This window comes from Schistocerca piceifrons, chromosome 4 (assembly GCF_021461385.2).
Source record: "Schistocerca piceifrons isolate TAMUIC-IGC-003096 chromosome 4, iqSchPice1.1, whole genome shotgun sequence".
Lineage (NCBI taxonomy): Eukaryota > Metazoa > Arthropoda > Insecta > Orthoptera > Acrididae > Schistocerca > Schistocerca piceifrons.
This window is the reverse complement of record NC_060141.1, coordinates 220,848,180-220,872,461: the sequence shown is the minus strand read 5'-3', so window position 1 is coordinate 220,872,461 and position 24,282 is coordinate 220,848,180. Positions and strand designations below refer to the sequence as shown.

Genomic DNA, 24,282 nt, shown 5'->3' with positions numbered 1-24,282 from the left:
ACATACAAGGTGAGAATGTGAGTCTCGCGGGAGGCGCACGTGAGATAGTCCCTGCAGTCGCACTATCCTCTGTGCCCTCGGTGGCTCAGATGGGTAGAGTGTCTGCCATGTAAGCAGGAGATCCCGGGTTCGAGTCCCAGTTGGGGCACACATTTTCACCTGTCCCATTTCATATATATAAACGCCCGTAAGCAGCTGAAGGTATTAATATAATTCTAATTTCATTCAATCTTTATTAGTGCCTGTCCTCCACTTACCTATCCCATTCTCTGCCCCCATTCCAGCACAACACAGCCTTCTATTCCACAGAAGCAGCCTGTAGTCCTTTTTCCCTTTTCTAGTTCTCTCCTTTTCCTCCCCCCCCCCCCCCCCTCCCAACTGCCCTGCCCCTAGCAGTCCTACCTTGTCCCTACCATGCTCCTCCATGCTCCTTCAGGCAGCAGTACACCTTCACCTTCCTCCACCCCACCCTGCTATTGCCTCCCTCAGTCCTCCATGCCGCCTTCTTACACCGACCACCAGATTGCTGCTCCAATTAGGTGCAGTTACAGCTCAGTCAAGCCACTGCAGCCAGAAACAGAGGCCATGAGTGTGTGTGTTGTGCTTTTGTAAATGCTAAAATGTGTAGCAATCTTCTCATTGTGCCTGTCAGTGACTTAGTGTCTCCTCTATATGGTGAGCAGCAATCTGTCCTCTACACAATATGATGCTTACTACCTGAGCCCCCATCTTACTCTGTTACTCGCTCCCGTGAACGGGAATGCATTATGCAGATCTTGGTGCCTCTCTCGTCCATCTAGAAAAGATAACCTGAAGATGCCTAAATAAGGCAAAATGCGTCGTTGAAAAATAAAAAAATAAAATTGCAACCAAGACTGTTTTTAACTAATACTATTAAGCACTGGTTTGTTGTATGCCACATATGGACTGGAAGAATTTCTATAATATTGTTTTTATTCCATCCTGGACTTTCCATTGTTTGATAATACGTTATTCTTATCTTTTCATTGGCTTTATTGTCCACAGACATTGCTGCTAGTTTTGTCTCTGCCTCCTCTTGTACGGATTGGAGTTTTCAATTTTTTGGCTCACATATACTCAGTTGATATTGCTTTGTGTCCTACCTAACATATGTTCCAATGTGTGTTTCAGCCTGTCCCTTTTTTGGGAGGCATTGATGGAAGTATGCGACCCGGAAAAATGGTGAGAATTCATGGTTCTGTGCCACATTCGGCCGACAGGTATGCTTTACTCTAAATTATTGTACACAGATTTTTTTTGAGACATACTGTATGTAAGGAGTCAAGTACTCTGAAACTTCACTGTATGACATAATAATAGTCTCTTGCCTTTCTTTGTGTCCTATAGTTCTGTCGCTTCATGTAATCATAGACTTATAAGATCCAGAATGAAGATAAACACAAAGATGGAAAGAAACAAACTCATCAGGCAGGGAAACAGAAATGTAGATCATGAGAATTTATTTAAGAATATGGAGGTGTAACAGATGAAATGAAGTGAGAAATTTAGCATCTTAGAAAGACATAAGGAAATTGGGTAGTTATTTGACAAATGTACTTAGGCTGACAGAAAATACGTTGCAGGTGTGAAAAAAAGTGAGAGTTTTCTTGCAAGTGATAATGTTGGTATAATTGAATGTGCTGAACAGATTAATTTTATTCAAAAGTGTGTCTGAGAGAATGTGAGAAGATACAATGAAAATTGGGTAAGAGAAACAATTAAATCATCACACTGAAATGAAAATAGCAAAAATTAACAGTAAGGTCAGAGAACCAGTTGACGAGTTTTTGTATTTGGAGCATTTGAGGACAATGGGAAATTCGTGTCATCTTTTAATAACCAACTTAGTTGAAATGCTCATTAGCTATCATCACTATATATTTGAATTTGAGCAGCATGCAGTCAATACGTACATGATTATATGAAAAGAAAAGAGAACATTTCTGGGAAGGTGTCCAGCAGTTTTTTTATGTGCTTTTTAAAATAAACATATTTTGAGTCACTTTTTGGTGGACTTGGTTGTTACGATATTCAGTTTTGTTACAATAATTTTGATATCCCCAATTCCTGTATCCCTAATGACACACTATTTTCTCCAGATTGTTTATTGCTGAGAGACTCCAGTATGTTATCACAACACTTTGTGTGGCCTCTGAAAGAAATTGCTCAAAGAAATTTTCAATTAAACAACTTAGTACAATTTCAGACAATGTTTATATTTACCACCAACTTTAAATATATATTTTTACTGCCATATTGAAGATAAACTGAAATCACCACCAAGACATATACTTATTCAAAATCTGACTCAGTTATCTTTGAAATTTTCAGCAATCATTTAAGTCAGTGGGTCAACAAAAAGAATCCATTATTAACGTAATTCCATTATCAGGTACAGTGCATACCCACACTAATTCATAGCAACTCTTTACTTAAGCTTCACTACAAGGTATATTTTTTCTAACAGGAACCAACTGAATTTGACCAACTTTGTGTAAACCATTATGTCCTTGGTAAAAATTTGCCAGAACTTTTTGGCTTCAGCAGATTTCAGCCTCTGTCATTACTTCTGCTTCAGTGCTTTTATGAGAACTTTGACATCTAGTTATTTTGTAACACACATGTGACTTTAGGCTGTGACATAAAAACAATATAATCACATTTTGTGATAGGACAAAGTAGATTAGTTATGAGCAAGATTCAGTATCTGATATGTGGTCATCACAGACTCAGAAAATATCATTCAAGTGGAACATAATTAGCTCATGAAGCAGTGAATGCTGTCAACACAGAATCTGAAATGGATTCCATATTTCTAGATTTCCAGAAAGCTTTTGATGCCTTTCCTCAGAAGTGGCTTCTAATCAGATCACATGCCCATTGGTTGTGTGAGTGGATTTGTCATTTCCTGCCAGAAAGATTACAGTAAGTAACAATTGACAGAAAATCATAGAATAAAATGGAAATGATATCTGGCGCTCCCCAAGGAAGTGTTATAGGACCTCTGCTATTCCTTATGATTTAGGAGGCAATATGAGCAGGCCTCATAGACTGCTTATTAGACAATAAATGACAGAATCATATGCAAAGTCATCAGAAGATCAAAACTAATTGCAAAATGATTGAACAAGGTATCTGTATGGAGCAAAAAATGGCAATTTTCTCTAAATAATGCAAAGTGTGAGGTCATCCAGGCGAGTTCTAAAAGGAATCCATTAAATTTCAGTTACACAAATATCACATAAATCTAAAGGTTGCAGTTTATCTAGGGATTACAGTTACAAGCAACTAACATTGGAATGATCACATATAGTGTTGTGGGGAAACTGAACCAAAGACTATGGTTTATTGGCGGAACACTTAGAAGATACGGCAAATCCACTAAAAGAGACTGCTTATACAATGCATGTCTGTGTTTTGCTAAAGCCTTGCAGTTCAGTATAGGAGCCTCATCAGAGAGGAGTGACATGGGACACTGAAAAACTTCAAATAAGAGCAACTCATTTTGTACTATTGCAAAATAGGGAAGACTGTCATGGCTATGATATGTAAGTTGGAGTGGCGGGCATAAAAAAACAAAGGCATTTTTCTCTGTGGTGAGATTTTTTCACAAAACTTCAATCACCAACTTCCTGCTCCAAATGCAAAAACACACTGTTGACACACACATATACAGGGAGAAATGATGATCATAACAAAATAAGATAAATCAGAGCTCACACAGGAAGATTTAATGTTCATTTTTCCTGTGGTGTGCTGCTCAAGAATGGAACAGTAGAGAAATCTTCTAAAAGTGGTTTGTTGCAGCCCGTGCCAGGTTTTTAAGTGTGAATCACAGAGCAGTCATATAGATGCAGATGCAGATTTGACATTACAGCAGTTTAGCAACAGTTGGATGATAATGAAGATGTAGCTCATGCGATGGCGTAATTTGTGGTAGCAAAGCAATAGGCTCAACAAAGGTACACTATATTGATAAAAAGTATCCGGAGACCCCCAAAAACATATGTTTTTCATATTACGTGCATTGTGCTGCCACCTATCACCAGGTACTCCATATCAGCAACCACAGTTGTCAGTAGACATCATGAGAGAGCAGAGTGGGGCGCTCCACGGAACTCACGGGCTTTGAACGTGGTCAGGTGATTGGGTGTCACTTGTCATATGTCTGTACACGAGATTTCCACCCTCCTAAACATCCCTAGGTCCACTGCTTCCGATGTGATAGTGAAGTGGAAATGTGAAGGGACACGCACAGCACAAAAGTGTACAGGCCGACCTTGTCTGTTGATTGACAGAGACCACCGACAGTTGAAAAGGGTCATAATGTGTAATAGGCAGACATCTGTCCACACCATCACACAGGAGCTCCAAACTGCATCAGCATCCACTGCAAGTACTATGACAGTTAGGTGGGAGGTGATAAAACTTGGATTTCATAGTCAAGCGGGTCCTCATAAGCCACACATCACGCCGGTAAATGCAAAATGATGCTTTGCTTGGTGTAATGAACATAAACATTGGACGTTTAAACAGTGGAAAAACATTGTGTGGAGTGACAAATCATGGTATGCAATGTGGCGATCCTATGGCAGGGTGTGGGTATGGCAAATACCTGGTGAACGTCATGTGCCAGCATGTGTAGTGCCAAGAGTAAAATTCAGAGGCGGTGGTGTTATGGTGTGATAGTGTTTTTCATGGAGGGGGCTTACACACCTTGTTGTTTTGCATGACACTACCACAGCACAGGCCTAGATTGATATTTTAAACACCTTCTTGCTTCCCACTGTTGAAGAGCAATTCGGGGATGGCAACTGCATCTTTCAACACAATCGAGCACATGTTCGTAATGCATAGTCTGTGGTGGAGTGGTTACATGATAACAACATCCCTGTCAGAGTGGTTACATAACAACAACATCCCTGTAATGGACTGGCGTGCGTAGAGTCCTGACCTGAATCCTATAGAACACCTTTAGGGTGTTTTGGAATGCTGACTTCGTACCAGGCCTCACCAACCGATATCGATACCTCTCCTCAGTGCAGCACTCCGTGAAGAATGGGCTGCCATTCCCCAAGAAACCTTCCAGCACCTGATTGAACGTATGCCTGCGAGAGTGGAAGCTGTCATCAAGGCTAAGGGTGGGCCAACACCATACTGAATTCCAGCATTACCGCTGGAGGGCACAGCAAACTTGTAAGTCATTTTCATCCACACATCCAGATACTTTCGATCACATAGTGTATGTTCCTCACTAGCAGGCATTTACACAATTCACACAATAATGTTGTTAAAAGTTAATTTTGATAAAGGCATTAATGTTCTTGAATATTGTGGCAAAGGCCACTGGATGCTTCAGTATCTACTCTTTGTTTCAGATTTGTTGTCAACTTAAGGTGTGGACCCTACGACCAACATGATATTGCTCTCCACCTATCAATTCGCTTTCCCGAAAGTGTGGTAGTCAGAAACAGCTTAATTGATTCACGATGGGGTCCAGAGGAGAGATTTGGTGGAATGCCATTTTCAAGGGGTTTAGGATTTGAGCTTCTGATTTTGTGTGATCCTAATCACTTTAAGGTAAGCATTAACACACACACATAAAGGAAAATGAGAATTTTAGTTTTTGTAAAAATGAATAAAACACTCACTTTCAAACTGGCATGTTGCTTTAGGCACTGAATACTTACAACTAGGCTATCATTATTGAAGCCTTTACAGATCATCTGGAATGAAAGATACTGAATACAAATGTGACATTGTAGGAATGTAACCTGCAATAATAATGAGAACAACTGACTCTACTTTCTGTTATTAGGAGTCAAGTAATTGTTGTGAGTCAATACACACCACTGTTTTCAATGAAAGTAAGATTGTAAGGGGTCTCAAACAAAATTTGTGACTGGATTTGTATTGTCTTGGTAGGAAGGACTCTAGCTGGACATTCACTGACAGATGTAGAAGTAACTTCTAGTGTTCTTCAGGGTAATGTGTTGGGACCCTAGTTGTATATTAATGACCTGGCAGACAGTATTAATAGCAACTAACAATGCTCATCCTCTGTATGGACATCAACCTCCTCCTCCCCCCCCCCCCCCCCCAAGCAGACTGAAAGCTATGAAGAGCTTTCTAAAAATTTCCATCAAAGACAGTACAACACCGTCAGTGGCACGACAAAACCTGTGGACAACCAGAAACACAGATATCACATCATGGATCCCACCTTCGAGGCCTTCCACCCCAGGTGAAAACGTGCAATGGAAAAGTGGAAGTCCCTAAACAGACCAAGGCGTGGTGTGGGTAGAACAAAGAATAATATGGCCAAATGGAACTATCTTGGGGACCCATCAAATTTTTGCAAACATGGAGCTGAATAAACCACCAGGGACCTCTACAATTGTCCTCAGTGCCCAGTTTCCTGCACACTGGAGGACCTGTTGTGGGGCAGTTACAATGCCATAGAGGTCACTGATTTTTGGTCTGATTATATTTAGTGTTTGTAATCTGTTTGTATGTAACTGTTATTATATGGCTCTATTTGCCTCACATTGTGTCCCTATTTTCTTTGTATGTGTTCATATTATTCTGCTTTTCTCTGTTGCCTATTTTCTATGCAACATTTCAGACATGAACGACTAAATACCTCATAATTTTGCAATTGATGCAGTTACCTGTAATAAAGTACCACTTGAAAAAAATTGTGCAAATATTCAGTGAAGTCTTGACAAGGTTTCAGAGTGGTTGGCGAATTTCTTTAAATGTTCATAAACATAAAATTATGCAGAATGAGATTTTCACTCTGCAGCGGATTGTGCGCTGATATGAAACTTCCTGGCAGATTAAAATTGTGTGCCAGACTGAGACTCGAACTCGGAACCTTTGCCTTTCGCGGGCAAGTGCTCTACCATCTGAGCTACCGAAGCACGACTCACGCCCGGTCCTCACAGCTTTCAATCTGCCAGGAAGTTTCATATCAGCGCACACTCTGCTGCAGAATGAAAATCTCATTCTGGAAACATCCCCCAGGCTGTGGCTAAGCCATGTCTCCGCAGTATCCTTTCTTTCAGGAGTGCTAGTTCTGCAAGGTTCGCAGGAGAGCTTCTGTAAAGTTTGGAAGGTAGGAGACGAGATACTGGCAGAAGTAAAGCTGTGAGGACCGGGTGTGAGTCGTGCTTTGGTAGCTCAGATGGTAGAGCACTTGCCCGCGAAAGGCAAGGGTCCCGAGTTTGAGTCTCAGTCGGGCACACAGTTTTAATCTGCCAGGAAGTTTCATAAAATTATGCACTTCACAAAGTAGTAAAATGTAGTGTCCTATGAGTGCAATCTCAATGAGTCACATTTGGAAACATTCAACTTATACCAGTACCTAGGTGTAACGTTTGTAGTAATATAAAATAGAATGAATACAGACGTTCATTCATAAGTAAAGCAGGTGGCAGACTTCGGTTCATTGGTAGGATACATGGAAAATGTAGGCAATCTATGATAGAGATTACTTGCTAGACCCCAGAGTGATCAAGCCTATATTATTATTCAGATGCATGGGATCTGTACCAAATAGGACTAACTGGGACCCAAGAATGTATACAAAGAAGGGCAGAGTAAATGGTCACAGGGTTTTTGTTGGTCACATTTGTTTGATTCACTGGAAAGTGTCACAGAAACGTTGAAAAACTTGCACTGCTACATAGTAATAGTTTTTAAATAATGTAGGAAAAGACAAGTTGCTACTTACCGTAAAGCAGACATTCAAGTTACAGACAGGCACAATTAAAAGACACTTACATAAAGCTTTTGGCCAGACTTCGTCAGTAAAAGAGACAGACACACCATTCACACATACACAAGTAAGCACACCACATGCACACCCAACTGCCAACTCCAGCATCTCAAGCCGGAGTGCAACCATCACATGGGATCCAAGCCGCAGTCTGCAGGGGTCGGAGAATGGGAAGAGATAGTAGTGTATGGGTTAGGAGATAGACAAATGCTGCTGGTGGAGAGTGCAGGGACTGACTGTCAACAGGCACAGCATCAGGACGTTGTGGGGCAAGGAGGTGGGGAAGAAAGGAGAGGAGTGGGGAAAGACAGGCAGGTGCATTCGCAGAAGGCTGCAAGTAAACAGGATGGGAGATGAAAATGTGGAGGAAATGATAGGATAGAGGGGGTGGAAACAATTGGTGGAGGGTGTGGGGGCAGTGTGTTTCTGTGGTTTGAGGCCGGGATAATTATGCAAGTGGAGAATGTGTTATAAGGATAATTCCCATGTGTGCAGTTCAGAAAATCTGGTTGGTGAGGGTGTGGCTGGGCGGGGTCGGTTGTCTTCATTCTCTCTCGGAATTATCGAGAGTCCACCTACCTCGATATTCCTTCCTTCCAACGGCCCTTCCCTCTGTAGTAGTAGATATGTGCTAGGCAGTGTAAAGCAGCGTTGATGAAACCACTAACTAATACCTACCACACAGAGACCGTGCAACTCGAGTTGAAAGTCGGTTCCTGAAAGTTCATTTTAAAAAATCGAGCGTTTGGAGGATGCAGTCTACTTGCGGGAAGCATTTAAAAATTATATTGAATCTGCTTTTTATTCATATGGAAACACATGAAATGGCTGCAAAGTCCATATTTAATAGGGTAAGCTTTATCCTTCAAAATTCACTGTCTTACAACACATTTTCACTCGAAAAGCAGCCAGAATTTTTGCAAGTCTGACCCAACTAATTTTCACTATCTAACAGTCGCAGATCCACCACTCTTCGCAAGTTAAACATTTGGTCATTTAAGTGGTCTTCTTAGTAAGAAGTGCTCGCCAAAGTATTCCGTACAGATGACGAAACATGCCACGCGGAATTATTACTACGACCAGAAAGTTCACATGCTCATAATGCCCAAACTATTTAATTTAGAAACACCAAATATTTCATTAAAATGTTCGTAACTCCAGTTACTTCAGTCACGACATGTTCTAACTGAAATTAACTCACTAGTTCTTCATCGTACAGACTATTTTTACGGAGCTATCTAACATGGTGCTATCTGTAGGCCAGTTAGCAAGCGACTATCTCGTACTCCTCTACTCTCTGCCCACCTCACTATATTCGTGTGGGAACAGCTTAATTCTAATTGGCTGTTGATCTAAACGACCAATCAGAATGTTTCTTCCAGATCATTCTCGCGGCAAAACTTGCCTTATCCAACCACTAATCTGATGGTAATTAATATAATTAAAACTTCAAATTTTGAGTATATTGTTTCATCAAAATAAGCAAAGTACAAAATATTCTCCAAATTGATAAATAAACTTATTCTGCCTTTAACTTTCATCCTGGTTGCCTTTATACAAAAGCAAGCTCACGCCGACATAAGTCATCTGAATCGTGGTTGCACCATAACTTCCCCACTGTTCGTTTGTGCCAAAGTCTTACATAAAATGACATATTAAGTATTAACGTATGTCCCACATACCCTCACTCAGTCATTCTCTTGCACTCGCCCAGCAGAATTAAAAGCAAATAATAATTTTGAGCAATTTTTGTATTACTAATATAAAGTAACTAAAATTTTGAAAAGAAAATTCTAATTAATTGATTTTATGCACTGATAACTTGGTAATGGCTTCAAATGATAATGAGAGTCAATTTGTTGTTTTTCCTAACTGGGTTTTAAAACATGAGTGTCGGTTTTAGGACTTTTAGGTAATTTTCATTGTCAAGGGGAGGAACCAGATGGCTCACAGAATGTAGCAGCTATTGAAATCAAGTGTGTTACATTCAGCTGCATATTGTTCCACAGGGTTGTCTACTTTACACTGTCATTTCCAATCCAATCCCTTGCCACAAAGATCATACCCCTGTGGAAGACCCAAGAGCAAAAACTGCCCAACCCAAGCATGCAGCACTTCCTATTCCACTGCTGTCACAGGTTTATCCTATCCCATGAGGGGCCAGGTCTCCTTTGAAAGCAGCCATGTCATTTAGCAGCTCTGCTGCAGTCATTGCACAACTTTTTATATTGGTTTGACTACCAACCAGCTGTCCACCAGGATGAATGCCTGCCACCAAACTGTGGCCAAGAGCAAAGAATACTACCCTGTGGCACAACATGCAGCTGAACATAACACACTTGATTTCAATAGCTGCTTCACTACCTGAGCCATCTGCATCCTTCCCTGCACCACCAGCCTTTCTGAACTGTGCAGATGGAAATTATCGTTACAAAACGTTATCTGCTCCCGTAATTAACCCAGCCTCAACCTACGGTAACATATTGTCCACGCACCCTCCAACCAAACCAACCACTTCCACCCCCTCTATCCTATCATCTCCTCCCCATTCTCATCTCCCACCATGTTCATTTGCAGCCCTTTGCCAACACATCTGCCCATCTCCCTGCCCCATAATGTCCTGGCGCTGTTCACTGCGCCTGTTGTCAGTCAATCCTTGCACACTCCACTAGACAGCATTTCTCCCTCCCTCCCTCCCTCCCTCCCACATGCACTCTACTATCCCTTCATCTTCCCCGTCTCCTCCAGATTGCTGCTTGCATCCCACTTTGTTTACTGATGGAGGCTGTAGCCAAAATCTTTTGTGTCTTTTAATTGTGTCTATATAATTAACTTGGCATGTCTTCTTTATGGTAAGTAGCAATCTGCCTTTTCCTACATCATTGACATCCCTACCTGGAATTTCATCATTTGGTTTTTTTAATAACATATGTATAATGTAATGAGGTTGTAAGGTCGTGTGTCAAATAGTTTGAAGTGATTATAGAAATGTCTCTCTTGTTATTCGTTGTCTTGGCAACTCTCTTACTAATGTGCCAAATTCTCGTAATAAAATTATTTCTGAATGCCTCAAATACAAGCATGCAGTGATCAGTTGAAATCCAATAGGAAACTCCTGGCTACAGTAAATTTCCGATGGACAAAAACAAATGTAGAACAGCCTATTTCATCTTTCAGTACTTCAATTGAAATGGTAAGTGTTTAGTGTTCACTTCTAATTGAGTTAATGCACAAATAACTCATTGAGACCGGCTTAATGATCTTAAAAAAGTAAATGAATTTCCATTCCAAATAATAACAAAAGTTTTTTTTTTTAAGTGCAAACACAGCAACTGTTATGAAGTTCCTCATTTACGTATACTTCTACGTTTATATAGTAGAAATTATTGTTTCTATAACAAATGGATTTTTTTGTTTACCATGTTCCATGAAAATATCTCAGTTGAATTACCTTACTGCATAATTATTTATTACAAAAATTGTTTTACCTTGTTGTATATCTTACTGTCTAACCAGCTAAGAAACAAGGGAGAGCTAGACACAAGATTTCTCATATTAAATCACACTCTCCATAGATATATCTATACAAAGATAATTGTCAGTTGCATATACTGATGGTAGTTCCGTGTGATTTTATCCTTTTCTAAATGTCACAGCTGTCACCAGTCTATGCTATTAGCCTGACATCTGGCATCAGAAAAAATGTGCTGTATGGTTCCTGACATTTACCCATAATCAACTGACTTAAACCTCCTGTTTGTCTAGTGTTCTTAAAATCAATCTACTACAGGCAGTACACGTCTCACACACACACAAATCAGCAAACATCTAATTAACCTCAGGTTGGATTCCATTAGGAATGGTTGTGCTCAACGAATGTGAAATGTTTATAATCAGGGATGAACATAGCAGTCAGTTGTGTATTGATTGCAGAACTAGCTAATGTGAACTGAGCTATGGACACTTGGAGGTTGTTTTAATGTGTGCTTATACAAGCTTTCTGCTACTAAACACACAGGTGATGGTTATATTGTAGCTGAAATCTAGCTAAATCTGCAATAAACTACAGATTAATAAACGACTGATCACTGTGTTCATCCTTGACTGTTTAACTAACCAATATCCTTAATCTCCTGAATCAGAAATATTATGAATACGATTATCAAGAATGGGTTAGAGTGGTTTGTAGAGCGTAACAAAATACTTCACAGTAGGATATTTTGTTTCGGAAAAGTGTTGGCGCATTAGATTCACTTGGTACCTTCATTAGAGATGTGCAACTGAACTACTCTGACAGTCTTATATACGTATGCAGACTTTGTAGAAATAAAGGATGCGTACGACAATGTGGATATTTCTGTATTACAATGAATCCTATGTAATCTGGGTACACTGTCAAAAATAGGTAACTAATGCACACGTTTAATACACCACAGGATCTTAAAATTAAACACTAAGGACAACTGATTCCCACAGCTGTCTATAAAGTTTTGCCACAAGGACCACTTAAGTCTGCTGCTTTTTAATGTATATACCAGAGAGATAGGTAAATGATTACATTATCCTGTCACCTTTCTACAGTGCACAAACAATTTTTAAATGTATTCCCAGCACAAGAACGAGAACCATGCCTTGAACTACCTGCTTTGAGGTGTCAATAGTAGGGTAACTTGGTTACTCAAGATAGGAATTGATGTCGTGCCTGAGAAATGCCAACTCACTATCTTTACTAGATCTAGGGTAGACAAAGATGCAGTTTCCTTGCAAATTAATAACCAAACTATTTCAGCATCTACTCGTGTTAAATTTCAGAGGATATGGCTAGACATTAGACTGGCATGGCAAAAACATATCAACAAACTCCAGCCTAAGGTACATAGGAGAATTAACATCCTGAAAGCTTTGTATTGCACTGGCTAGGGAGCTGACCCTAGGAAGCTCGTACATCTATATAAGCAATTAATTAGGAACAAGATGAAACATGACTGCATGCTGTGTGACTCCATTCTCAAGTCATTATTGACAATTCTAGACCATATAAAATCAGCAGCTCTGTGTATTTGCGGAGGCTGTATTAAAACAACTCCTTGTATCTGTCAAGCAAGTGTAACAGGCAGTTCCTCCACTTGTTAAGAGACAAAAACTCTTATGTGGTCATTACATGTTGAGGGCCAAATCCTCTATCAATGATCCATTACATTGGAAATTACTTTGACTATTACATCTGAAACAGACTAAGTCATACTGGTTGAGGAAACCCAAGCCCTTCCTACAAATACCATATAGTTTGGTGAAATCTTGGAACATCAGACAGTGCAATATAGTGTACTTCACAATGACTTTCCAAAGAAACTTAAAGACTATCTCATTGAAAAAGAGTTTTACAGTGTTGCAGAATACTTATGCCATTAAATTTGTATATATTGTTATTCATTATCAGTGATGTAAAAATGTAAGCTAAAGGTGTAGAAAAATAAGTGATAAAGAATTTTAATACTTTGACATGTCCTATATTACACGTACATTTACTGTACACAATGTAATCTTACAGGATCAAATAAAATTCAGTTCAATTCAGTGCAGTGTTAAGTGAACTGAAAGAGTATACACCATTAAAATTGGAATATAATTGACATGATTGGTACAGACTGTACACAGGTGATTCCAAAACGTATGTCTCTGTGGGAGCTGCATTTTTTGATGATCAAATAGGTGTGAACAAACTTCCTGTTACCTAATCCGTGATTGATATTAACTGTGGTGCTGCACACCATTCATCAAGCTATTCTTATGAGAACAGCTGAAAGAACAATTGTTAATCCTTTGGCACAGATGTACTGTGAAGGCTCAGTTGAGCAAAGAAAATGCTTAAACAGATTCATCTTCAGTGGATACTGGGACGTGGACTTAGGTACAACAGACGTTCAGATCAACTGGCGAAAGTGGGGCAACATCTACTTCTCGTTGACACACCCCTACCATACAGTTATTTTCGTAGATGACTCGCTAATGAAGTAGAAATAAACTGGACAAAGTTAGTAGACATTGACTGTAAAATCAGAGATAAGTGGTATTGTGCATTTCAGCAACAGATTCCAAGTCACCCTTGGTTTCCTAACGTGGTGCCCACAAGAAGAAAAATTGTTACTCTTAACAAACTAAGAGCAGTTCACATGAATGCCAATAAGACAAGAAATTTGTTAAAATTAATTTGTTCTCCAGGCTCAGTTCCTGCCTCATTGACATGGACATTGTACATATACTAATAGAAGGTGATAAATACTATCATCCAAGAACATGTATACTGTAAAGTATTTTAAGAGTTAAGGACAATTTTTCTCTTAGAATAGCTCGTAGTTCCCCGACTAGGTCCATTGCCAAATGTATTGACCATTTCATTCGTCTTTGTGAAGGAGAACTTTAAAACTTGAGGCTCTCTCTAATGTTTCATTATGTATTTGTATAATTGGATTTTATGTTAAAATTTCATGACCTTTGTTATGATGGTGCAGTCAGACTAATGTACTTTATTGACTCCTCATCTTCTTTAACTGTATCTTATATTTCGCAATAAAAGCAGGTCAAGGTCCTGTTTGTATCATTATGTGCAATAATTGTGTCTGGCATAATGGACTCTGCCTGAAGACACATAAAATAAAATCTTTTTCTCCATGCTACCTCAGTAAATGTTTACTATCTACAAAACTAAAGTCATTCTGTGTAACAGCTCCCCTTAAATAGACACACATTCTTGCTCCCCACTAAAATGTCTGCATATTCATGATCAGAATAATAATAATAATAATAATAATAATAATTCTGAATGGCACTGGGTCTAGTGTTGTGGATCAGTTTGCTCCTTATGTTATACCACTACTTTTGTAGGCTAGCTTGTTTGTCCACATTTAGTTGTCACAAGATAGTTTTTTAGTATTTCTCTTCCATCTGTTGTGTTCCCCAAAGTTCATAGTGTTACAATATTTATAAATCTAAGCAGTATCCAAAAGCTTATTTATACACATGTGCGATACAACCATTGACTGAAAGTATGTAAAATGCTCAATACCTGTTCTTAGAAATACTTCTTTCCTAATTCTTGTTGATTTCTATTCTTAGATGCCCCATAATTGTGTCCCTGTTAATAGAAACACACAATCATTTGGAACTTTAATCTGTGCCCAAAATCCTCCATGAATTATGCTAATAATGCTTCCAGTATCAACAAATATATCAGTGTATCTATCACTTACTTGCTCTGAATTACAGCTCTGATACCCAGTTTTTCTTTAGGTGTATCCTCCAGATATCTTGTTGAATACTCCAACGCCAGTTCTTGGTCATTACACTTAGTAGTTTCCTCCAAATCTCATTCCTGTTCATTTGTATTTGGCTTATTTACCTCCTCATGTAAGGGAATGTATTTGAACATTTCCTTCGCAGTATACAAATCCGACACCTGTCCTATTTCCGCATCTTTCAAAATGAAAGCATTAGTGTGCCATTTGTCTAAAATCTCTAGAGGTCCCTGCTACAAATGATAAAACTTTTTAACATGTTTGTGAACCTTGCTACTATTCTTGTCACTTTTGATTTGTTCGGCACTAATGGATAACATTCGTATCTAATTGTTTGGGTCCTGTATTTAATTTTTACACTTAGCACACAAGATTTTAAAATTTTCCTTGTCCTCCTAGCCATTCCCTTAAAATAATATTTCCTTGTCTGTAATAGTCACTTCTTGGCCCAAAGTGGCCATACCCTATATGGATGTACTTGATCAAAGATATCACATAATCCTTAGTTATGGATACTTGCCAGTACAGGATTTCTGCCCCCAAATGACTAAACTGTATGCTCTCGTGAAGCAAAAATTTCATCCCTTTACTTCTTCCTCAGAAGTTCCAACTAACTTTTCTTTCTGATGCATGGATTAACTGCATACTTTTCCCTTATATTTTTTTGATGGTGGTATCATCTCATTGCTGCCCTCTGTTTTACTTTAAAAAATATACTTATAATGAATTGTCAGAGGTGACACATCCTGCCTCTTCTTGACATGGTGTCAGTCACTGAATTTTGTTGCCCTTCTATGTACTGTATCTCTAAATTGAATTCTTGGAGAAACAAAGCCCAACAAGCCGGTCTGTTGTGCAACAGCTTACTTTGTGTTGGACAACTTAATGCTCTGTGTTCTGAATGTGCTATCACTTGCAATCAGTTAATAGATAATGGTATTTGCAGACAACCCACACTACTGGTAATTTTTTTTTTCTCAGATGTAGTGTTGTTTCATCGACAGGCTGTCAGCAATCTGCTAGCATTCGTCCACTATCTATCACCTGATGGATCGTGTTAATGCGTAGTCTTACCCAGATGCACGGATAACATCACAGCCCAGCATCCTGTGATCCACTTACTAGATAACTAACATGTTTACGGAGGTGACAGTAGAACTTTTGGTTTGGTCACCACGTTGGTGCGGGCGTGGAGGGGCCCCATCTCTAATAAGCAAAAGCCAACATTTTTCTATTAACTTTCTCCACTATATCTGACTATTTCTGTCATTTTGTAAATCTGCACCCAGTCCAAATCCTGAAGACTCACAGACAGTGTGAAACTTCTTGGTACAGTCAGGGTGGCGGAGAATTATTCGCTCAATTAGTACTTGCTTGATCCTTTACATTTCTTTTGTACAATCAGAGGACCAATGCCACAGTACATCTTTCTTTAATAGATTTGCAAAAGTGTACACTATTTAGTGTCTGGTCTGGCATGAAATGGTGGTAACCAAAAAATTATTTATGTTGCTTTTTTTCTGGTTGTGGATATTTCAGAATAGCTTCAACCTTTACAGGATTTACTCTTATACCTTCACTGTTGTTAAGTGTCCAAGGAACTTTAATTTGCCGGTGACATATTTGGCCTATTCCAAATTAACAATAATATTCATCTCCCACAACTTTTTAAGCACTTTTTCAGTAGTGTGAATATGCTCTTCCCAAGTTCAAGATAGAATAAGTAAGTCATCTCCATATAGAACTATGTGATCTATTATTTCTTCGCCTAATGCTTGATCAAGTGCTCTAATGAATTCTGATATTGATACCTTCAAAAGGCGTAACACAGAACCAATAACGTCTGTTAAACAGGAAGGTAATGCACTTACAAGATTCAAGAATCAGGACCATTGATCCACAATCAAATATTGATATTCCCACCCCCACTGCAATCATAATAGACAGTGTCATTGGGTCATCATGGGAACAAGTAAGGGTCATCCAATGTGGAAACCCATATTCGCCAATGTGTGCTGAAGGATGTACTCCAAAATGTTTGTGCCTGCACCAGCATCATATTCTGTTGGTTTTAGCCACAGGTTGCTGCCTATCCAACTTTACTACTACACTGACCTCCATATTGTGTGATGAGGCCTGGGTGTCCAACAATTGTCACCTTCTCATGGTTTCACTGTCCTTTAGCTGCTTTCCACAGATGCGCACAAGTTGCTTGGTAGCATGCAAACAGCCAACCAGCTTCATCATTTCCAAGACACTTGTTCTCAGATAACAGGCCATAACATTCTGCCCATTGTCAAAGTTGCTTGTGTGCCATCCCCTCCCCCTCCACCTCCCTCCCCCTCCCCCTCCCCCTCCCCCTCAGGACAAAGCAGTTTTACCTTGAAAATGACAGGAAGTGTGCCTATCGAAATTTTGGCAGTTGTTATTGATGCCACCCAACAGCATTCCCACAAGTTATTTGAATAGTGTTGCTTTAGTTGTGACCTGCCTGCACATGCCGAGAGAAACTCGGGTCTCACTAGCTATCAAAAGTGCGATCTCTGCATCGTCAGAGGACTACCACTGTACAGGTACCCAACAAGCTTCAACATGGAATGGTTACCATGCTAGGTAATGGGCACGTTCCCCACACAGCCCTCACAATCTGTATACGATTCTGAAAAAGTGGAGGTCGGACCCTGGTGTGGTGGCTGAACATATCTGTTCATTTGGGGACACTGGGATTCCAATCACTGCCATCATGCCATGTTGCCTTTACTATGGTGCCCATGGCGAGAGCCCTCATTCAGATTACCGGTAGGTGGTGAATGTTTGGTATCATGAAACGACCAAAGTTATCAGCTGCTGGCAGCAAGGCTCCACAGTCTCTTCAGTCAGACTGCAACTCAGAGCCAGTCCTTACAACCCAAGGAACTTTTCCTCCTTAGGTATGCCATGGGATGGGAAAAAGAAATAAGGGACTTGCAATACTCCTCAGGTCCTGGTTTGCACCCGAACAGATGGAGGTCCTTTCTCTCTATCAAACCAATGTTTCTTGTGTGGAATATTGAAAACAGATTTGGGAAACTACATATCCACAGCAAATTAAGTAGTAGCTCTAATTTAATTAAGTTGGCAAATCCTACCTAGTCCCGGGCATTAACCCCACTTGTAAACAACTTGGTGATGTAGCTGTTGCCATCAGACCCCAAAAGAATTTCAGCGTGGTACAAGGGTTAATTTTCCACCAGGACGTCACGCCGTGGATAGACGAAGAATTTAGAGAACACTTTGGAGAGGTGAGGTATCCACTTCACATGTTGTATACATTGGACTGCCAGATACAAAGTAGACACTGGCACTTTCATCCTTGTTTTTAATAGGGATTTGCTTCCAGAGAAGGCCAATGTCATGTGGTACCAGGATGTGAAGCCATAGTTTCCACCTCCAGTGTGATGCTTGTAAGTATATTCTTTCCAATGAATGTACAACCTGATTTGTGGAGACCACTTCACGAAAGGTCACCATGCATGCTACCACCTGTATGTGTCAGTTGTGGGAAACATCACCCCTCCCCAACCCACAAAGTGTGTTAAACTATTCAAAGAACACACAATCCATGAACTGTAGGTCATTGATCGCCTCTCGTATTTTGAAGCTCGGAAAGAGTGTGATTGTTCTTATCTAGTTCAATAATATCAACCTTTGCCACTACCTTGGCAAGGTTGTCGGCTGTACCTGGTGTATTTACTCCCTCAACTTCAACATCTGATAGTGATGCAAGTAAACGTGATTGTGGAGCTGATAGGCCTTTCTCACTTGTGGTGCCTGCGGCACCAGCTCTGGAAACAATTCCCCACACAGCCAAAGAAGCAGCCTACTCCTTCAGTATCTACTAGTGACAGGGCTCCATCTCAATAATGGTCTCCTTATAAGTTCACAAATCAGAAACCTGACGTCAGCCGGTGGCAAAAGGAGCCATAATTGTGGGTCCCAGGACTGCCCACTCTTCTCACACTCCTACACCCATAACAGATAAGACTTCACGAGAATCTTGACCAATGAATGTTGTGAAATAGAAGAAGTAGGAGGAGGAGGAGGAGAAATCTCGGTGGAAGGTCCTATGACACCCTGGAAGCAGCAGGTCCCCTCCACCTGTCAGAATCCTAGCTGATGTTTGGTAATGTTGTTCCATCTCCATTGGCGACAGTGATCCTGGGGTGTGACCTGTCTTCTTGACCCCTTCACACCTAACCAGGACATTCAGACATGATGATCCAATGGAACTGCAATGGAAATTACTGTCACCTGCGAGAATTAAACAACTAATTTTCTTGTGATCTATGATCTGTGTTGCTCTTCAAGAAAAACATTTCACTGATGACTACTGCCCAGTTCTTTGAGTTTACTGTGCATTCTGTTGAAATTGTACTAATCCAGAGAGAGCATCTGAACAGGTCTGCACATTGGTTTGCATGCTAACCATCAGTGAGTAGATTCCATTCTGTGTCATGTTGGAAGCAATAGCAGTGCGAGTGCAAATGACACCAGAAATCACCATTTGCAACATTTATGAACCTCCTGGGAGGGCACTCACTCACCTTGAGATGCTCGCCTTAATCCAACAACTCTTCCCCCCATGTTTTCCAAATTAATATTTCACTGTGTGCCAATGCCCATGCGGAAGTACCACTTCATCCTGTATGGGCATTCTGCTTTGCCAGCTTCTTTGTTGTCTCAATCTGTCTCCCCTCAATACTTTTATGCACCTTTTCAGCTATTGACACAATGACCTATTCTCCCAATCTCATGGCTTTACTACAATCTTTGTGACAGTGATAACTTGCAGTGATCCCTCTCACTTACTTGTCACTGCCTCGTGGACAATTTACCGTGTTGTGCTATTTGAAGAACTAATTGGCAATTGCACACCTCTGCTTTCAACTTCAGCCCCTCTCTGAATATGATAAGTTCGATGATTAGGAAATTGTCGTATGGTGCTAGCATAAAAGTGTTTTGATGAAGTGCATTTCAGAATTTGCATCAATTTTGCACCTCTTCTCCCTAAATGCTATACAGTCCCTTCCTTCTGTTCGAATTTTTCACACATTTCTCATTTTCTTTTATACTGATTGAATTCTTAACACAGCTGTAGTACTAACATTTGAAATGCCAGGTTTTCTTATGAGAGTGCTCCATTTGATTGCCACAGCATGTTCACTGGTTTTAAACATTTTGGATGAGCAGTGTTCCGCAGCTTACATAAATTTCATTGAAGACATTTTGTCGCTGAAGAACCTCCTCCCTGCTGTGTTTACATAAAATTATTACCCAATCAATACTGGGGCTTTGCCTATCATCAGATACACTGGTGAGAGGTTAAGGTTACAGAGACACAGTTCTTCAAAAACCTTTCTCAGTAATGTTAATCTAAAACATTTTAAAAACAGTCCTAAGACAAAGGGCTTACAAACCATGGTACTTACATCAGCTTGTGTTGGACCAGTGTGCTGTAGTGAAGTAATCCAAACTACATATGAGTAACATGATTTGTATGTCCCTCTTTATCATATCTCTTTATATTATGTTTTTAACTATCAGAAAAGAATGTTAATATTGAAAGTAAGTAACTTTTTTGTTAATAATTTTTATTATTTTTGATTAGCTTCAATCTTAGTCATCATCAGGTCAAAAATATTACCAACATAACACGGGAGGATAGTTTCCTGGTGTCAAAAGTGCAGACAGAAAACATGAGTCCACTGCATCGAGCATAATGGTTTGATAATATGTTTTTATCTTGTTTTAGATCAGTGTTGTTGACAAGTTTTTCATAACTGAATAATTGTTTCTCTGTATTCTTATCTTCTGCCACATTTACCAAGGATGGGCTAAGCCTGAACCCTAAGCAGATTATAAAGCAATGAAAATACAGTTGAGGAGATATGAACTTTCAGGTTTTCTCACTGTGATTGACTAAAGGTGTTAAGCCGAATTGTTGTTTCCCTTTTATGCACAATATTTTGATGACTGACCTGGTCTCTGCTTCAGTTGCTGTGAATTGTGCTGCTGTGTCTAGTCGTTGGCTGGACCCTAACCAGACTGTGAGCTATTACAGATCTCATGTCTCTATTGACAGCTGATTGTGAGTCTGACTACTAATACTCACTCTGCCCTTTGATGCTCTTTCCTTTTTTAAAGCCCTCACTGATATTCCATGAAACACACATTCTCTTGGCATTTTCCCAACTCTGGTGGATGTGGCTGCCAGTGAGATCTTAATGAACTGAGTGCTGGGCTCCAAGACTTGTTTCAGTTGAAATCTCTTTCCTGTTTTATTATGTTTCCTGACTACTTTCTCTATTGACTCCTTAATAAGGTTTTCCAGAAACTTGGTGTTTGTACCATGATACATTTCTTATCGTATTTTATTTTGTGATTACTCTTGAGTCATAGCTTGGCAACAGCTGATATGTTCGGTTATTTTAGTAAGACGCATCACTAGTGTTCCTACAACTCTCCCCTCGACTATTCTAATAGTCTGTCCCCATGAAGACGTGCCATATTGGTGTAGAATGTACAAGGGCTCATGGACTGTGCAGAAAGTAACGTGATGTTTTGGTCTATTGCGAGTACAGCAGCCATCTTTGTACTCAGTACACATCCAGTGGTAGTAGCATGTGGTTTCTGTCCTGCTACTTTGCTTCCTGTGATGCGTTAAAAAGTGCGTTACAATAGACATTCACACCAGTTGTTAGGTGCGTTCTGTGATTAGTTTTTTAGGACAAAAAACTGCAAACCACTGGAAATTTATTGCGACCATTGTGATGCGTATGGAAAAGGAATAACGAGTGAAATCCAAGTGAGGCAGTGGTGCATTGATTTTAAAAATGACTGTATGAATGTCACAATTAGAATGGCAGAGGTAGGCTTAGCCTTGTGGTTGACAAACTGATGATGAAAATAAATGATAGAATTCACGAAAATTGTCATTTCACAATTACAGAACTTTCACAATAACAAGGTGGGCGATACAAGTATCGGGGAAAACTTAGTACAAAAATTTCATTTCTCCTCGACAAGGCATGTCCACACATGGCCAATCATACTCTAAAGCTCCTAAGGGGTTTTGGATATGAGTTGTTTGATCATCCACCATACAACCTGGATTTGGCACTAAGCGACGACCACCTCTTCCCATAGTTCACTACATAAAGCTTTGCTACTAACACCGTACTGCATGCCAGTAGAAACCAGTGATTGCAATTGCAGGCAACAGATTTCTAGAGAGAGACGGTTTTCGTGTTACAGATTGTTACAGGTGACGAAAATGGAAAGGCAGTCACTGGTGTGGCACAACTTACAATCACCAAAACAGGAGAAATTCAAGGCAGCTCCCTCTGCTGGCAAAATCATGATGACAGTCTTTTAGGACAGTGATTGTGGCATTCTTGTGGATATGTTGCCAAAAGGATCAACTATTAATTCATTAACGCTATCACGGTTACCAAATAACCCTGTGACGAAACGCACCGCTCTTCTTTGGATCTTCTCTATCTCCTCCGTCAGACCGATCTGGTACGGATCCTATACTGATGAGCAATACTCAAGTATAGGTCGAACGAGTGTTTTGTAAGCCACCTCCTTTGTTGATGGACTACATTTTCTAAGCACTCTCCCAATGAATCTCAACCTGGTACCCGCCTTACCAACAATTAATTTTATATGATCATTCCACTTCAAATCGTTCCGCACGCATACTCCCAGATATTTTACAGAAGTAACTGCTACCAGTGTTTGTTCCGCTATCATATAATCATACAATAAAGGATCCTTCTTTCTATGTATTCGCAATACATTACATTTGTCTATGTTAAGGGTCAGTTGCCACTCCCTGCACCAAGTGCCTATCCGCTGCAGATCTTCCTGCATTTCGCTACAATTTTCTAATGCTGCAACTTCTCTGTATACTACAGCATCATCCGCGAAAAGCCGCATGGAACTTCCGACACTATCTACTAAGTCATTTATATATATTGTGAAAAGCAATGGTCCCATAACACTCCCCTGTGGCACGCCAGAGGTTACCTTAACGTCTGTAGACGTCTCTCCATTGATAACAACATGCTGTGTTCTGTTTGCTAAAAACTCTTCAATCCAGCCACACAGCTGGTCTGATATTCCGTAGGCTCTTACTTTGTTTATCAGGCTACAGAAATGTGGCTATTAGCTGTATAAGCAATAGCAGCAAGCGGCCAGGCACTACCCGGAAAAATATTACTGTCACGCCAAATCTACCAGCGTCACACATGCACAACAGGCTCGGTTCTAAAGGGCAGAGGCAAACCGGGGTATCTGCCCTGGAACGCATCCCTGTTAGTTTTTGAACCTTTTGTAACACATTATAAGTTGATTTCTGAATGAATCATGAGTTGATTTTTGATTGCTTGCACAGTGTGCGTGATGTCTCTGCCAGGGAATCCCCATTGCATCTAGAAATAAACTTTCCTGCAGACACAAGGCGACTGGGCTATACGAGCTGAGCGGAATAAAGCCGAATGGGTCAATGCCAATCACTGTTTATGTGGTTGTCTGGGTCTGCGAATGATCAACATTGTTATAATTACTAGCAAAAGTCATAGATTCAAACTACGAGAATGGAAATAAATGACTAACAGGAATAACAGGTAAGAACGATTACGTGGTATCTTCTCAGTGTATCCAAGAAAATGAAATGTAGACAAAGTTTTTAGCCAGACCACTACACTAGTAAGGGCCAGTTGTACAGTCCCCAGCTAGCAGGCGCTTAAGTTCTATTCTGGGAGGAGCGCGGAAAATGCGTTGTACAAACATGTAATAACGCCTAACCAGAGCATAAACACTGGATAACTAAACCGGTGATCATGGCAGGGTTAATGAAGTTAATCGGAGAATGAATTTGGACACTGCAGGAATAGTGTTTAGAATTAGTGATGAGAAGGTTGTTCGTTAGAATGAGGAAGGAGAAGAAACGGGGACATCACACGAATTATAGAAGAATATGACGATTCCAAATTTATATAAAAATTTCGTACTACTTCTTTTCGATCTCATGCTTCAGAAGTTGGAGTGTATGAATGAAATGTGAAACTTTTGCCTAACATAAAGCTTTTTGCTTGTGGTAGGCCTAATTGGCATTTGATATTTGTACTTCGTAAGTAATGT

General features: G+C 40.0%; 1 protein-coding gene across 6 annotated transcripts in view; it reads left to right on the top strand.

Moving 5' to 3' along the window:
- The window catches only part of LOC124794719 (galectin-4-like), a 142,982-nt gene that overhangs the window by 58,439 nt on the left and 60,261 nt on the right, over nucleotides 1-24,282 (top strand). For all 6 annotated transcript variants that reach the window (XR_007016600.1, XM_047258306.1, XM_047258304.1 and 3 more), the window contains exons 3-4: nucleotides 1,153-1,241; nucleotides 5,400-5,601. Coding sequence is in view for 5 of the 6 variants with exons in the window: in XM_047258306.1 (XP_047114262.1) it covers nucleotides 1,153-1,241; nucleotides 5,400-5,601 (291 nt within the window). In the remaining variant the exon portion in view is untranslated. The remainder of the gene's footprint in view (nucleotides 1-1,152; nucleotides 1,242-5,399; nucleotides 5,602-24,282) is intronic.